Raw genomic sequence first — 17,288 nt, 5'->3', positions numbered from 1 at the left:
CGCAACTAACACTTCTTCTAGAACATGTTGCTTATTTCCTTCATCAAGTAGTGTGGATATAACATTTTCCAAACTAAATCTATTTTGCTTAGAGTAAACACCTTATTGGACACACTCTTGGGCATGCTATTTAGGATTATGGATTTTGAGTCATTTTCCTTTACTTCTACATTTATACCAGCCAACTTATTTATTAAAGAATAAATACTATATCTCCATCCTCTTCCATTTTTAACCCATATAATTTTTTCTTTAAGGTTATTTCAGCACTATCAACTTTAGATCCGAACAAAGCATTTAATATTTCCTAGATCTCTTTAAAGGATTTTTTGAGGTCCACATAATGGAAGTAGGCCCCAGAATTTTGATAAACCAAGACCAATAATGGCCAAGTCTTTCTTATCTTTGACCTTCCATTTTTGGAGTTCATCAGCATTTATTGGTTTTGTTACAGTGCCATCAACAATGTCCCAAATATCTTTCAATTAGTAACGACTGTATTTGAATCTGCCATGTATGGAAGTCATTTCCAACAAACTTGTCAAATAGACTTAATCTATTTACATTACCTTTATAAAGTTTAACTATGTAAAAATATTCAAATTTATGTTCAAAAATTGGAATGTTAAGGATTTTGTCTTTCTTTAATTCCTTAGACAACATTCAATGCTATTAATGTGTGCTCTCTTAGTTATTTCTGATTATGAACTGAAACTTCTTTGTTTGCAGGTGGCTGTAGATAATATTTATTGATTTCGATATATCTTCAGCATGCTTCACGGCACATATATAGGCATTGCCTTGTAAGATCAACGCATGCCTTGACCGGACATGTCTCATGACATGTCCGATCAAGACATGTCTTGATCAAGGATGGTGCCTCTTCATAAAGCAAACCAATAACTATCAGTTAATGTCAATGCCGATACATAACAAATGCCAATCCGTTTGTGATTTAATGCAGTTTGATTATCATTGTAACCAATAATAAATCGGTTAGATTCTAATGCATTTTATCATTAACCGATCACTAATTGGTTAATGCTATTTCGTGATAATCGATGGTAAATGTAACCCGATTATGGATCGGTATAAGAGCAAAAATATGTTAAGACGATAACTATTGTAGTTATCATATGACAACACTAATTAGTGTTGTCATATGACAACTAGAATAGATATGCAGAACCGATTACAATCACTGCATAGCAAATACAATCATATCTTGATCAATGATAAAGATGATTATGATGTCTACCATTAGTATGTAGATTTAACGATAGGATAAATGATTGAATGAGAGACTTCATTTATCTCTCATTCAATCATTTATCTTACCGAAGCTACATTGTTTCAACAAACTAAGTGGACATCGGCTTCAACTGAAAATGTGATGAATAATGATGAACAACAAATACCCTAATCGGTACTGAGAGGGGGGGGGGGGGGTGGGGGGTGAATCAGTACATACAAAAACTTCTCAACAACTTATCAAGTTAAAACAATGCTAACTGGTTGTCTTCATCACTGAACTTTAAGCATGGCAATACCAGTTAAACACAATAAGACTTCAGACATCTAAACCAATAAAACTGAATACTTGAAATAACATTCAACACTTGATAACTATTTCACCAACATACATATGCATGTGTTGTATCAGTAACACCATAACCATTAGCTTTGCATGCATAATCACTTAAACAAAGACTGCACAATCATCACATGAAAAATGCACAACTCATGACAGATAGATTTTTCACGTGGAAACCCAAATGGGAAAAACCACGGTGGGGATGAATACCCACAAGCTTGTTTTTGAACTCTTTTGAAGCTCGCTCTGCTAGGAGCCTAGTCCGGTTAAAGACTTTACAATAAGGTTCTGTTAGGAACCAATCCTGTTAAAGATCACCCAATTAAGGGATGGCTATATACCTTGTTCAAGGTTGAAACCCTGTTAAAGGTTACCTTGCTAGAGGATTTGAAGAACTCAATGATCTTGAGTCACCTGGTTAGAGGATTTACAATAAGCCTGTTAAAGCTACCTAGTAAAGGGATTTTCCTACTATTGAAATGGTTAGAAGACAACAGGTAAAGCTCTGATCTGATAACAGCACTACATGCTAAGGCAGATCCCTTTCAGGTCCTCTACTCTGCAATCACACTCTACAGTTTTCCACTCACTGGTCTGGCAAGTATCTCATCACTTGAATACAAACACAACATTTGCCAACACTTACAATATCAAAACTCATCGACCTTATAGACAACAAATTAGGTCGATAGCATAAACCCTAAACATTTTAGGTTTACGATTACAAGCGGTCCAATCCTGACCGTTCACACACTTTGCATAGAATAAAACAATCTCAAACAGATCACAAGTCAATCTGCATCGTCCATTCTTCACCGCATATGGAAATCATTAACCCATCCCGCTCTCTACACATACTGCTAAGAAGAATGTTCATTCCCGAGGTAGACATTTAATGCAATCGATCTTCACATGCAAGATCCTCAAGGAAATCCTTCGCGTGCACAAAACTGACATGGCATCTCGATCTCATCCTTATTTCTTAGCTAACTCATCACAAAATGTCACCAGTTCCATTGCACAAGCTAGATTGCCAAACCGGAAACCCTAAAGCTGAGACTACCAACCGGTAGTCACACTTAGTGAAACCCTGACACCAGTCCACTTCATCTCTTCATACTGGTTCTCCTACTTGAACATCAATAACAACTTCTTCCAATCTTCATACCGGTTCACCTGTATTTATTGACATCAATGACAACATACATTATCATCATATCATCATATGCCAACAAAATGTACCCTTACAATAAAAATTTATAAATCTACATACAATTTCAAACCTCTAACTATTAAAAAAACTTAATTTGCCCCTTATGCATCTATACACCCTTATACCACCATTGTGTAACTCCGCACTTTTAACATTCAATTCAAATGTTGCAAACCCTTTTAAATAATATTAGTCCCTCTTTCAAGTTCATGAAACTTGCAAGAAAATTAATAGACCAATAAAAAAACTTCACATGCTTTGATTTACCCAACAACAAAAAAAAATTACTTTAAAAGGTTCAAACAACTAACCTCTTGACTGGAAAGATAATCAAAGATCATCAACCATCCATTGCATCCTATTGAGATTCTAACAAATCAAATTCTCTTTTCAATCACCCAATTGTTTCTGTAGATACAAGTGGCCAAGTAATAGTTCCAAAGCCTCCCAAACTACTTATCATTGCCTTCAAATTTATAAAACTAAAATTCTCATTTGCAATTTGTGAGCCCAACCAAATAATTTCGATCTCCACACAAGCACAAGCAAAAAAAAAAAATTTTAAAACACTATATACTCCTCTACACAATCCGCCTAATGAGGACTAAAACTTGGACAGCAAACACTCACTAATCAAGTAGTGACCCCTTCTCTTGTATTTCTGTTTCAACTGCAAATCACACACTCTTTTTCTGTACCCTTCTGCAAACAAGGCAATGGAACTTGACTATAAATATCCTTCCAATTGTGATCGTCACTATCCCTAACTTCACGATGTCATTCTTGAACAGTTTAATGATTGTGCAGATATGAAGTGACCACGCAAAAATTGGTAGAAGACAACAAGCTGGTTACTTCTGAAAGGTAAACAATAAAGCCATTACCTTATCATACCACTAAATATCAAATAAGGCTGCTGGTCCACATCCCTTCCAAGCTCCTTCAAGGCTTTGAATACAAGTGCTGCAGCATTAGAAAACAACTGCAAGTTTGGGAAGGTTTAATCATTCGCTTTATGGGATGATTTACACCTACAATCAGACAACTGGTAGCAGGATGGCACATGGTCTACACTGCTCTTCTGCTATCAGCAAGAATGAATAGCCTATTGAATGTGAAGACTTCTGCACGTTCTCTGCACTGCTCAATTTTATTATGGGCAAGGCCAAATTTGCAGAGGGGTTTTGCAAGAAAACCTGCTCTGATACCATAATGAAGATTGAGATAACTCTCAATAAGAAATTTAATCGATCACCATTACACACTTTTCATTACAATGTATTGGCATATAAAGCCTTCATTTCCCATACAAATCTACTTACGAACAAAGTTGCGTCGACACAGATACAGATACAAATACAGATGTGGTATTGGATATGGATAAGGCAATTTTTTAAGATCCCTAATATGGATACAGCTGGATACGACATTCATAAAAAAAAACATGCACATATATTTAACACAATTTTCTAAGTTATTAGAGGAGATTTTCATTACTTCGAAAGCAATATAGACACATAATTATAAGTTGATTTAACAATTTACAATATGTAAAAATAGAGGTGTTGCATTGGAAGATAACCCAAAAAAAATAGATTGCTGAAATAGAAAAACATTTCATATGTCTTTCTCATTTGGTGCAGGTTTTGTTTATGCCAAATATTTTTTAAAAAATTGCATGAATGAAGTTTTTTTAAATTAAATTTTAGGAATTTATGTCAAATTTTAAAACTAAATTTAAATCACATAGTATTTGACACAGTTGGAAAATCAAGGTTCTTTGGGCATGCGTGGATACGGTATCCAACGTGTATTCCGGCCATATCGGATACGTATCCGTTTCAGATACAGGGATAAGCACACCCAGGGAGGGATAGAGGAGTATCCAGCTACTCTGCTTATGAGAAAATAACTCCCAAAACTAACATTATTAGATACCAACAACTTATTTAATAAATTAACATTAGTATGTTAATTTATTATTTATATGGAATGCACTAATTTCTAACATGTATGAATGATATCTATCAACAGTTCTCATTTTACATATGATCTGGAGAATCCTTAGTAACCAAGTTTGCTCAACATCACATTCAAATAGGAAAAATGGAGAAACAATTTTAATCGAGATCAGATGATCCAAAGAAATTGAATTCTATGTAAAATAAAAAATGGCAAAAAAGCATTGGTATATTTAAGGCATATTGTGGGTGTAGGTCAAGGAGCAGAGGGCAAGAGCACGGGCAATTAAGCATAGATCCATCAAAAGTTGAAGCAATTGTAAATTGGCCTACATCAAAAAAATACTACAGAAACTTGGAGTTTTGAAGAGGCTGCACAATTTGAAAGTTTATTCCTTCTTTTTCATAAAAAGTTGCACCTTTACATCAAATTGCATCATTGGGGAAGAACTTTAATTGGGGTAATGAACAAAATGAGGCATTTGAAACGTTGATGTATAAAATAAGTCATGCTCCTATTTTGGCTCTTCTTGACATACAAAAGCCATTTGAGGTAGAAACAGATGCTAGTGACTATGCAATGGTTGCTGCCTTGCTTCAAGGTGGTAAGCCTATATGTTATCATTCAAAGATTTTTACTTCAGCAGTTACAGGTTACACAAATTCAGTGTTCCACAGGCGTTGGGGACGGGGGGACAGGGGGGACGCGTTTCCGAGACTGGGGGACCAAGGGCCTAAATTTGGGGACGGCAGGGGGACAGCGGCGGGGGGGTGGCGGGGTGGTGGTGCTCATATACTTGTACATATACATATAGTACTTGAAAAACTAGTTTTGAAAAGATGTATGACAGTATTACAGTGTAAGAATTACATTTCAAATGAGACTATAGGAAATTTGAAATACTAAATCTAAATACCAAGATTTCTAAGTTGTGTTGTTATATGGAGCCTAATCAAACTCGGAGGTTAGATTTTCCCTACTTCTATCGGCGTGGTTTCCCCCTATATTTTTCAACGGGGGTTTGGGGGCAGCGCCCCCAAGTTGGGGTCAAGGGGCATCGCTCCTTGCGGGGTCAAGGGGCAGCGCCCCTTCGTGATACAGGGCGGGGTTGAGGGGCAGCGCCCCGCGAGGCCAAAAATACTTTTATTATTTTCTAAAGGCGTCGGGTGTTATTTTTCTATTGGCCCACGTCCAATTAGAGTTACTCCTTAACCCTCAAAAAACTTAAAAACTCACCTTTTTTAAAAAATTTAATTTTAAACATTGCATATAAGTGGGGGCGACAGGAGACGTCTGGGCGTCTCCCCGTCCTTGGAGAGACGTCTGCACGTCTCTTGAAGGACGGGGAGACGCCCAAACGTCTCCCAAGGAGACGTGGAGGCATCTCCATGTCTCTTTGGGAGACGCCCAAACGTCTCCCAAGGAGATGTCTCCACGTCTCCCTGGGAGACGCGGGGACGCAGGGACGTCTCCACGTCCCGGCGACGCTTGGGTGGCGGTGGCGGGACGGCGGGGGACGTCGTGCCCCCGTCCCCCCGTCCCTGAGACGTTTCTGACGGGGGGACGCGCCCAAAAAGGGGGGGGACGCGTCCCCGTGGAACACTGACAAATTATGATAAAGAGTTATACCCACTGGTTTAGACAATTGAAAAATGAAGAACTATTTATTTGCTAAAGAAACTGTTGTGCATACTAACCACCAACCTCTACATATTTGCAAGCACAAAGTAAATTACAACAAGACACCATAAATGGATGGAATTTCTTCAACGTTTTCATTTAGTAATCAAATATAAAAAAGGAACTAGCAATGTTGTAGCAGATATGCTGTCTAGGCCACCTATTTCAATGATGGCTATGGCAACTCACTTGGAGCTTTTCAAAAAAGAAGCTTATGTTGAAGAATATACACAAGATAAAGATTTTGTTGAAAAATATAAATAACTTCTATCATAGGAAATTATAAAAAAAAGGAAGAAGATTTCCATCTTCAAGATGGGTTGCCATATAAAAGGCTTCTATTGATGAGGGAGGGAGGTGCATACCTCCAAAGTGCAAGTGTGGTCAGTCACTTTGGTGTTAGAAAATCAATAGCTGATTTGCAATGGTACATGTTTTCACCCAATATGCAGCAAGCAGTAGCAAGGTTTGTTATAAATTGTAAATTGTGTTGCGCTAGCAAACCTAAAACAATAAAAGATGGAATGCATATGCCTTTGCCTGTTTCCACAAGACCATGGGAGAGGGCTTCTACGGATTTTGAAAGAGGGCTGCCTATGAGTAGACATGGGCATGATACTTATTTGTGATAGTTGACAGACTTAGCAATATGTGCAATATAATGGCTGTAAAGAGACTGTCACAGGAAAAGAAGCAAATGAAATGTTCCTTAGAAATATTTAGGTACATTCGGGCTACCTAAGTCCATTATACACAGTTTGTTAGCAAGTTTTGGTCTACATTATGGAGCATGATGGACACAAAGTTAAAGAAAAGCACAACCTTTCACCTACAAACAAACAGCCAAACAAAAGTGGTCAACAGGAATTTGGTACAGCTCATCTGGGGGTATAATAGTAAGTGTCCTAAGAGATGGGATGAATCACTTCCATACATTTTCATATAAAAGAGCACTGCATTCTTCTACTAATAAATCACCATTTGAAGCATGTTCGGGATATTTTCCTTCTAATCCACATGATGTAGCTTTTGATAAACAAGATGAACAAGTAGGGTAAGATAATGAGGTGACTAAAGCATCTAAATTTGTTAAGAGGATTAGACAAATTCAACACAAAGTTAAAGAACAATTGGAAGGAACTCAACAATTTATAAAGGAAGACATGATCAACAAAGGAGCACAAACTCAAAGAAGGAGACAAAATCTGGCTTTTCTTGGGTAAGGAAGAACCTCAAAAACAAGCAAAGAAAATTAGGTCATTTTTCTTCTATGACACATGTCACTTATCTCTTAATTCTTTTCTTACCTACCCCCTTCATCATTTTATTATTTCTTTTACCTACCCTTTAATCCTAGCCGACCATATATCATCTTCACCTTTCAATCTTATCCCTCCATTTCCTAAAATGTCTTCTATATAAGAGGATGTTTCCTTCATTATCAACCCTAATCACCAAATCAATCAATCAATCTTATGCAATCAAGCTATCAACCACAATTCATTCTTTGTTGAGCTCTTGTGCACACATAAAATCTGAGAGCAAATATAATAAACAAGATCAATGGAGATAGGAGACAATGGAGATTGAAACCCTACTTAACATGTGAATAGTAATATTGCTTTTATTTTGTTGATTAGCATGATCTTAGGTATCTTCATTGGTGTATGGTGAATGTTTGGTTGTAGAACTGGGGTTTTACTGTGGTTGAATCTTTATGGTTTTACAATAAATTTTCATCATCATTTTTCACTGTATACAAAGTTGTTTCCAATGAACTGGTTAAAGTTCCCCTTTCAGCTGGGACCTCTCCTGAAAATGTGAATCCGGTTTTGAACAGCGTTAATGCTTGTCAAGACTTGAATGTGAAGCAAGTGGAAACTCCTTCAGCATTGCAGCATTTGGATTCTTAAGGAAATGTGTCTTCACAAAGTAGGGGGGAGGAAGGTCAGAATGTAGATGGACAGGTACAGGTTGAGGACGAGGATATGGAGGAGGGCTGGCATGTAGTAAAAAGGAAGAGCGACAAATGCTGTAAGCAAGACATTAGCTGTCATATGCTTCTGAGATTGCACTCTAAAGACAAGGCTAGAATGTAGTGTTTAGTCTTGACTTGTTAATGGGTCTTTGTTCTTTAGGTATTTGAGTGGGGAGGTGGCTCCTCGTTTGTAGCCACACCTGGTTCAGGCCAGGCCAAAAACCCGTTTTCAGATGTTTTTGAATATGAATAAAAAATCACTATTACCGACCAAAAAAAAAACTTATCATATCCCATTTCAATTTCTGATATAACATTATATTCGCATGCAAGACCGCAACTTACACAACTACAGCAAGACTGGGCGATCTGCTTTAAAATTTTAAGACACTTTAATGTAGTAAACTTTCCAAATCTTTTTTTAATAATAGATTGTAAAACACGGACACTCACCCTGACATCAACAGAGCATTGGGGAATGCAGGATCAAGCTCGGAACATCTTTCAGCTTAGAAAGCATGTTCTATGGGTTTCTATTCCATCAAAATTCACTGAGAACTTGAAACCACCCTTGTCTGGATGTTGTCCACTGTAATATAGTGGCTTTAACACTAGGACCAAGTTGACGGGTTTGTAGCCGAGTTGCCACTATGCCGATTGCTGAGAGTTGCTTTCTGCATCCTTCCAGCTATTACTATCACACAAACTAAGATAAATACAATCGGCATTTTAATATTTTATTCATTTTATCCAAATTTCTTTCAGTAGTTTCGATAAGTAAAACCTTAATTTAATTGAATTCAACCAACTTTATAGGCCGTCATAAGAAAGTACTCGTTCAACTCCACTCCATTTTAAAATGGAACTTAGTTTTTGAAGAGGCTATCAAACATTTTCTATATCAATTGCTATTTCGAATTCTATTATAGTATTTTTCAAACAGCCGTCGGAGATGCTGTTGAGCATTCACACTTGAATGCAAGGGAACAAATCAGTTGCTGTAGTTTGCGGAATGCCATTCTGGACATGTACTACGGATATGTTTCGTTAATTTAGGTAGAATTTTATTTATTTTGGCTTAACAATATTTTCTTTACAAGGCTACCACTCCAGGTATGAGTATAATTGTGATGAAACTATGATACGTTCCTTTCGATACAATGTGATCCAAACGTTGATTAAAAAAAAATCTATACATTTTACTGGAGAAGTTCTGCAATCTCACAAATTCATACCTTGTCAGAATCTAAGGGAGGGCGTTTTTTCAAATTAGAGATGTCCAAAGCGGGCATGACAAGAGGCAAACCGCCAGTGAGCGCGTACACCTGCAAATTTCCAAAGAAAATATTAAAAAGTTGAAGATGAAATGAAGAAAATGGCTACCAGTTGTAGTACCTCTCGAGAGACGCCATCGGGCTTTTTAGGAGTTTCCTTTACGGGTTTAGGACGCTTGTCAACACTATGAACTACCCCCTTTGGAAGCCCTAATATCTCCTTCGCATCCGCCATTGCTTCTCTCTTCTTCACACCTCCTTCATCTGCAATTATAACCTCTGGTTTTATGAATTAATTAACTCGTTCGCTTTGTTTTTGTGCTTTTTATTTTCCTCACCTTCATGGACCAGGTTTCTTCTGTATTTTTTTTTCAAATTCAGACTTAGTGTGTCAAATTCTAGGGGTCTCGTGTAATGGCGCAGAGAGACTTAAATTTCGAACTGTAAAATGAAATTGTAAGGGTAAAGTGCCTTAGTTTTACCTTATTTTATGGACTGGCTACTTACTTCCTTCGTCTCTAATGACTAGTATAGAGGTGCTATATTTGTTACACAAAAGTTGTAAATCTTAGTTTATATATTTTAGAGTTCAAATTATTTCTATAATTTTATTTATAAGTTTATTTGGATGTGTGCAAATAATAAGGGTAAGAGGGGTAACTATTCAAGATCTATTATTGATTTGGTAATTTAGTTTATGATATGTGGTGTGAATAAAATTATTTTTCAATAATTTTGATGTTGATAGAAGTATTTAAACAACCTTTATGACCCTTCCTTGCATTTGGTTTGCCCTCTCCAACACTTTGTCTTGTGTATGTACGTTTATGCTTGCTCAAAACTATGTTTTCACCTTTCAAGTGGTGGGGTTGCTCAAGTATTTGAGGGCTCACTTAGGTGGCATGCCCAAGCAAAATAAACAACCCACCTTTACAAAAGGGTGACCTTGACATTCTAAATTGACATGTGAGAGCTCTCAATTCTAATGTGTTCTCTATCATTTTGGCTTCAAATTTCAAGCTTGGTTGAGATCCAACTCCACCTACTCTTTTTAACTCTCAAGTTGCCCCATTCCATCACCTCTCCCCTAAATCATGATTTTGATTGAAATTTCTAGCAAATTTAAGCACCACCCTTATTTGGATTCCAAAATGGTCTTTGGTTCTCCATTGGAATCTTTCTAATAGAGTTGTGATTTTGCTACCCCTCCTTCCATAACTTTGTTTAAGAAGAATAGTGAGTTGATTTTGGAAAGAAACCAAAGTCAAATCCACATTTTTCTTTGTAGCGTCCATGTTCCCTACAAGCCCCGAGGCTTTTTTTATATTGTCCCCTTCTTTAACCTAGGTGTTTGGGGAAGACCCCTTAGCCTATTTTATTTCCATAGGCTAACTCGAGAAACTAAAAAGAGAATAACTTAATTAATTAAATCAATTACCTTAAATTATTGCTACAGGCAACTTGTATTTAATTAACTTTACTTAAGTGAGGTCCAAAAAGCAAAAATAATATATAATCACTTTATGCATGTCTAATAGATTATTGTTTTAATGAAAGGTGGGTTTTAATTATAAAATTTGAAAATCTCTATCAAAGGTTTACAAAAAGGTTGAAGGAGCCCACTTGAGGATCTTAATCGTATTAAATCTTATTGTGAAGTTTGAGCATCTTGCTCTAGCAAAACTATAGGATGAATACTCTACAGGATTACTAGTTTTAGTGGGAAGATTTCACCCTGGCCAATTATGGTGAATGCATACAGATTCACATTCATATTGAATGTTCAAGTAGTAAGATCTGGATAAAAGCAATTTAATTTTCAAGTGCAGGTACAAATTTATAGTGATTTGCAAGCAAATATAAATTTGTAAGGGGAAATTGATTTCATTGTTTGAATAGTTTTATTTCACCTTTCTATGATGGAAATGATATGTTGAGAAGATGTTGGAGATCATGTCCAGAGATAATTCACAAACTTGAAATATTATTAGATATTTTGTTTGAGTTGTTCCTACAATGCCAACATAAATACTCTTTATTATTAAGGCAATGTATTGATGGAGTCACAATTTTAACAATTGAGAAGTCATGCAACTTAATTGTAGGAGTTAATGGTGACTCCTCAACACCCCCAAGATATGTTGTTAGATCAAAACAACTTGCACAAGAGACAAATTGGCAAGAATTGCAAACTTCATTATGAAAGATTGGTTGATGGTTTAATATGAATTATACAATGAGATGTCTTGCTTGTAAATGCAACATGTGATGTAGTATGACTGACTAACATCACAAATTTTAAATACTTGGGTAATTTAAAGTAAATAAAAGTCATAAAGATAAGATAGATAAATTCTTATCTAGACAACTAAAACTTCTAGAATGACACCTAAGACGTCAGTAAACTTAATTTACGTGAATAAGTCCCCTACCAAGAACTAGCGAGATACAACACCTTTATCAAGTACAAAACCTTACTCACAACAACATGCACCCCCCCCTTAAGTGCAACTTAGGGAGTAGATGAGTATGCAAAGAGGCAAGATTATTATGATGTGTCTCAACTACAAAACCATGTTAGGTACCCATATACAATGCAACTCTCTCACAAATAAAGAAAAGGAGAAACCTAGGGGGACAAAACTCCTCTCCAAAAATAGAGAAAAGATACAAAAAAAGATTATGTATGGAAGACCTAAAATGATAACCCCCAAGGGCTACATCCATCATGAAATTACAATCAATGATCCCCCCATGAGAGAGAATGAGAGAGACTATATAGTCCCCCATAATGTATCATATCATACAAAACTAGTGAGTGTTTGAATACAAAATATAGTCCAATGCCTACAAACAACATTCTTCCCTTGGAAAGAAGATAAACCAAGTACAAATACAAGAATTCTTCCAATTTTGGATAGGAATTGGTAGGAAGAATTTTTTTTAAATGTATGATATCTCTAAAATCTATTCATGTGTTGCCAAGTCCTTAGATGTTAAAGATGTTTTTGGTGTGAATATGCTTTTATCCTAACTGGTTCTTAGTTGGAACCTATTCACGTATTAAGTTTACTTAGGCATATGTGACAATTAGTTGTCATATCATAAATTTGCTTTATGTAACTTGTCATTTAATATTGTTCATAGGATCATGTTGGTTATCCTAGATGGCATTCTAGAATATACGAGTCATCTCTCATCATGTAATATTTTCTTTGGGAATTTATTAGTATGCACCATGCATTTAATGTTTATAACAAGGTAGTTTTCATGTCACATAGGATTAAGACACATGTCCACATCTCGTGTACTCCTACCTCATGTTCTTGCCAATATAAGCAAGGATCATTTGTACATTGTATCATATCAATTGAATAATTTTCATATCTCATTGAGTAATTCAATCTCATGTTCATGCAAGCTCTTGTTGCAACATTCTCTTTGTGGAAAGCATGTTTCTTGGTCGATCCTTTGAAGTTTGTGCAGCTCTGTTATGGGTTCTTCATCATTCCAACATGGTGTCAAAGGTTATGGCCTTGTAAACCCCTTACCATGTTGGATAATTGAGCTACTGCTAAAATAGAGATTTTTTATATTTGCCTTTTGAAGCAGGGTAGTCACATTAATGAGCATGGGTCAATCCACCCAGGGCTTAATCTGGCCCCCTCTTTTTTCATTGGGCTCCATATAGGCATTTTTTTCCACAGCATATCTTGGGCATCAGAGTCAATTTTTGAAATTCGTATATTATTGGAAAGTTGGTTTTTCTAAATCCGTAGTGGTGCAGGTCAATCTACTTGATTTTGATATTTATTAGTACTTTTTGTAGCTTGAAGTCAACCCTTCTATTTGGACCCTCGAGCTCATAACTTTTTGCCACAATCACTTTTCTATAATTCTCATGGCATCAGAAAGGTATTGAGGAGCTCCATGATTCTATCCATGCACTTTTTCTAGATTCAACCCCAGGTACTATCTATTGAGTTTTTTTGCATCTTTTTTGCATTTTCTTGATAACTTGGACATCCTAATACTTGTAGAAGTATAATTTGTGGGGGGTCTTCATTTTTAGATAATTATAAAATTTGGAGGTTTCTATATTCTTGTGATGGTTCCATCTTTGATATTTTGAAGAATATCATAGTATGCAATGGGTTTATCAATTCATCATTCTCTAATCATCTTAAAGAGGGGGAACTATAGACACTGTAGAGATGGAATTATCACCCATCTTAGAGAGCTTCATTTATTGCCATATTTTTATTATCTCATTCCTCGCATTGCACACCTTGTAGAAATATTGCTCAAAAATGCAATAGGGCTCATGCCTTAGGCGTTATTTCTATGCATGTACTTGATGACATTTTGGAGTCTATTGTTGATATTGAGTGTCCTAATGCTCTTTGGACTAAAATTTGGGAGTTATATGGAGATCCTAATACTCAATTATTCCCAAATGATCATATTTCATGTTGCAACGTGCCTCTTCTCCCTTCAAAGAGGACACCCTTTGATTGTGATAATATTAGGGAATTTGATACTTTGGAGTATTTTGAGACTCCAAATGAGGTTGCAATTGATTTAAGAGGTTCCTGATTCTTCTTCAATGATAGTTGATCCACCTTCACTTTCATTTACTTCTTATCCAGATTCATTTGAGACTTCCACCATTCCTAATTAGCAGGACTATCATTGTCTTTTAGATTTTATTGGAGGACACATTTTAGCATATTTTTCTTTGGAGTTTGTTATACATCAATTTCCACATAATTCAAATTTGTCACCTTCTTTATTGACTGGGAATGTACCTGATTGGATTGTGGAATCGTCATATCACTTGGACATGAAGACACGTGATAATTTTTCAGAGACACCATCATCATTCTTCATGCTTCCATATTTCAAAGCATATCTTGAATGGGAAGCATAACTGCACCTATACATGGTTTTGTTTCTTCCTGAGGGAAGATGAGTTGTTTGTAAGCATTGGATCATGTTTTGCATTTAGGCACTTACCATTCTCACAAAGTAATTATTCATTATAGGGGGCCACATAGTCTCTCTCTCTCTTTCTCTCCCACGAGGGAGCTATTGGTTGGATTCTCATGATGGTTATGGTTCTTGGTGGGTATTGATGATGATACCTTTATACAACACTTCGTAGTTCACTTGTACATGATTTGCATTATCCCTTTTTTTTTAAGAGGAGTTTTGTCCTTAATGATTTTCTCCTTTTCTCCATTTGTGAGAGATTAGTTACATGATTAGTTGTGCACATGGGTACCGAATATAGCCTAGTTGGTGGGAGCTATATCACATTTTCATATTAGTCTTACATCATTTGCATAGTAATCTCACTCCCTGAGTTGCACTTAAGGGGGGTGTTGGTGTGAATATATTTTTATCTCAACTAGTTCTTGTAGACACCTAAAAGTTGCACAACAAATTAAGTGAATTTTACTCATTTAATTATCCCCAATTCTTCCAATTAATTAAATTAAGATTTAATTAATATCCATATTCTTCTAATTATCCTATTAATCAAATTAAAGATTTGATTAATATTTCCCTTCTTCTATCTAAGACATTTAATTAAATCCCCCCCCCCCCCCCCTCTCTAACCATTTTAATTAAATTCACATTTAATTAAAATTCTTCGTTTATCCCCTTTCCCCTTTTAATTTGATCCACAGTTAATTAAAACCCCCTTGGCAAATAAATAAACCAAAATTTATTTATAAATCCCCCCACTTGCAAAAATTCAAAAATTCACATTTAAATAAATCAATATTTATTTAAATCTATCAAATGCAAGTTGCAACCAATAATTGAAATAAATCAATTTTATTTTAATTAAATTTTATTTTCCCTCACCCACTTGTAAAATCCTACATCTCCCACTTGCCTCCTAATTATCCTTCTAGAAACCTCCTAATCAAATCCTAATCATGTCCTTTCCCTAAATTTGAGGAGGTCACTTCTCAAGTTTGGAAGAAAGTCTTCTAAATGCATTAAAGGATTCATTTCTTCAACAAGTTAACTTGTTGAGTTCCCCAAATTTGGAAGGACTCTTACAAATTTGTCCCCCAAAGTCCTATTAACCATTAATGGTTAATTCAACCTCCCCTCATGGTTAGGGACTTTCTCTTTAACTTAACCCTCATCTAACCCAAGGGTCTCATCAAGCACTCATGGCTTTGACCCTAGTTATCTTATTAACCCTTACACAACTGTTTACCCCTTGGCTAAAGGCTTTATCCATTGGTTATCCACTAACCCAACCATAACCTTACCTCCTAAGGTAACCACCATGTCTTCTCAGGCATTTAATGCCTCTTACATCTCCTCTCAAGCTGACATTTGTTAACTTGGGATTGGATTGAATCCCTCACAAGGATTGACAACTTTCAATCCTAGGCCTTGTTGAGATTGCTCAATCTCAACCATCCGTTTCTCTATTTTCCCTATAAATAGAGCCCTTTCCTTCTTCAAAAGAATCCAATCTCTTTGTGCATCTAAATTATAGTCAATTTGTAGGTTAAGGAGTTCATTCAAGTCATCTTCAAGTATTAGCATTAGCGTTATAGCATTTAGCATTTGCATCATGTTTTAGGACATCATCTAGTTTAAATGCATATCTTTTCATAGCTTAATTTTAAACTCATCTAGTATCATTTAATCTTTAATTTGGGATCAATCTAGTTTCATTATATTCATCATCTTGAGCATTTAGTCTTGCATCTCGCATCCTAGCTCTCATCCATCGTCTTAACATTCATTAGGATCTTAGTTGTATCTATTTTGATCCTAGAATCATTTAAATCTCGTTCTCTAGGTTGTCATACAAGAGATCAAGTGCTCTTCCAAGTGAGGGTTGCCTTGAATCTTGAGGATCTTTAGAGATAGAGGAGCATGGAACGATTTTAAAGAGTTTAGATTCTCTAACTTGTTTTATTGATTTCTAACCTCTAATGCAATGTTCCATGTGTGTGTTTGAGTTGTTTTCCTTGCAATGCAGGTTGATCCCACATTTCTAGCACACATTTTTGGTGCCCACCGTGGGGCTCGACCCTTGAAATTTCAAATTTTCTAAATTTTTTTTCGCAGGCTTCACGCCTACAGTTTTCAAATGCAGATTAGCGCATACAACCTCTATTATCGTGTATTTGACATATCTTATAGCGTATTTGATGGATATTATCACGCATCTGACATATCTTTTAGTGCATTTAACTTTTCTTAGAGCGCATGTAACATATCTTCTTGTGCATTTAACTTTTCTTATAGCACATTTGACTGATATTTCACGCATACAACTATTCTTTTAGTGCATATGATCTTTGTTTTTGCGCATATATGGCAGAGACAGAAATTTGTAACCAAGATTTAAAATTAGGCTTGTGGAAGCCCACCTAAGGTTTTGTATTTTCACTAACTTCTTTCTTTGCAGGTTTCTAATAGTTTCTTGCAGATTTGGAGGAGTTAAGTTAGGATTTAGTGATTTCTTTTCTAGCTTTCTCAAAGTTGGTTAAAAAGAACTCATATTTCCTTTTGGGTAAAAAGAACTTCATTTTTCAATTTGGTGTT

The 17,288-nt window shown here is 35.9% G+C and overlaps 1 protein-coding gene across 4 annotated transcripts in view; it reads right to left on the bottom strand.

Annotated features, from left to right (window-relative positions):
- LOC131065155 (SWR1-complex protein 4) overlaps positions 1-10,213 on the bottom strand; it is a 120,091-nt gene extending 109,878 nt beyond the window's left edge. For 3 of the 4 annotated variants that reach the window (XM_057999601.2, XM_057999607.2, XM_057999615.2), the window contains exons 1-2: positions 9,823-10,213; positions 9,663-9,752 (exon numbers count right to left, since the gene is read on the bottom strand). In XM_057999601.2, coding sequence (XP_057855584.1) covers positions 9,663-9,752; positions 9,823-9,936 — 204 coding nt within the window. In that variant the 5' untranslated portion in view covers positions 9,937-10,213. The remainder of the gene's footprint in view (positions 1-9,662; positions 9,753-9,822) is intronic. The other variant, XM_057999594.2, reaches the window with a different exon arrangement.
- Between the last annotated feature and the right edge of the window lie 7,075 nt (positions 10,214-17,288).

This window comes from Cryptomeria japonica, chromosome 1 (assembly GCF_030272615.1).
Source record: "Cryptomeria japonica chromosome 1, Sugi_1.0, whole genome shotgun sequence".
NCBI lineage: Eukaryota > Viridiplantae > Streptophyta > Pinopsida > Cupressales > Cupressaceae > Cryptomeria > Cryptomeria japonica.
Note: the sequence above shows the minus strand (reverse complement) of the source record. Positions and strands in the feature narration are given on the sequence as shown.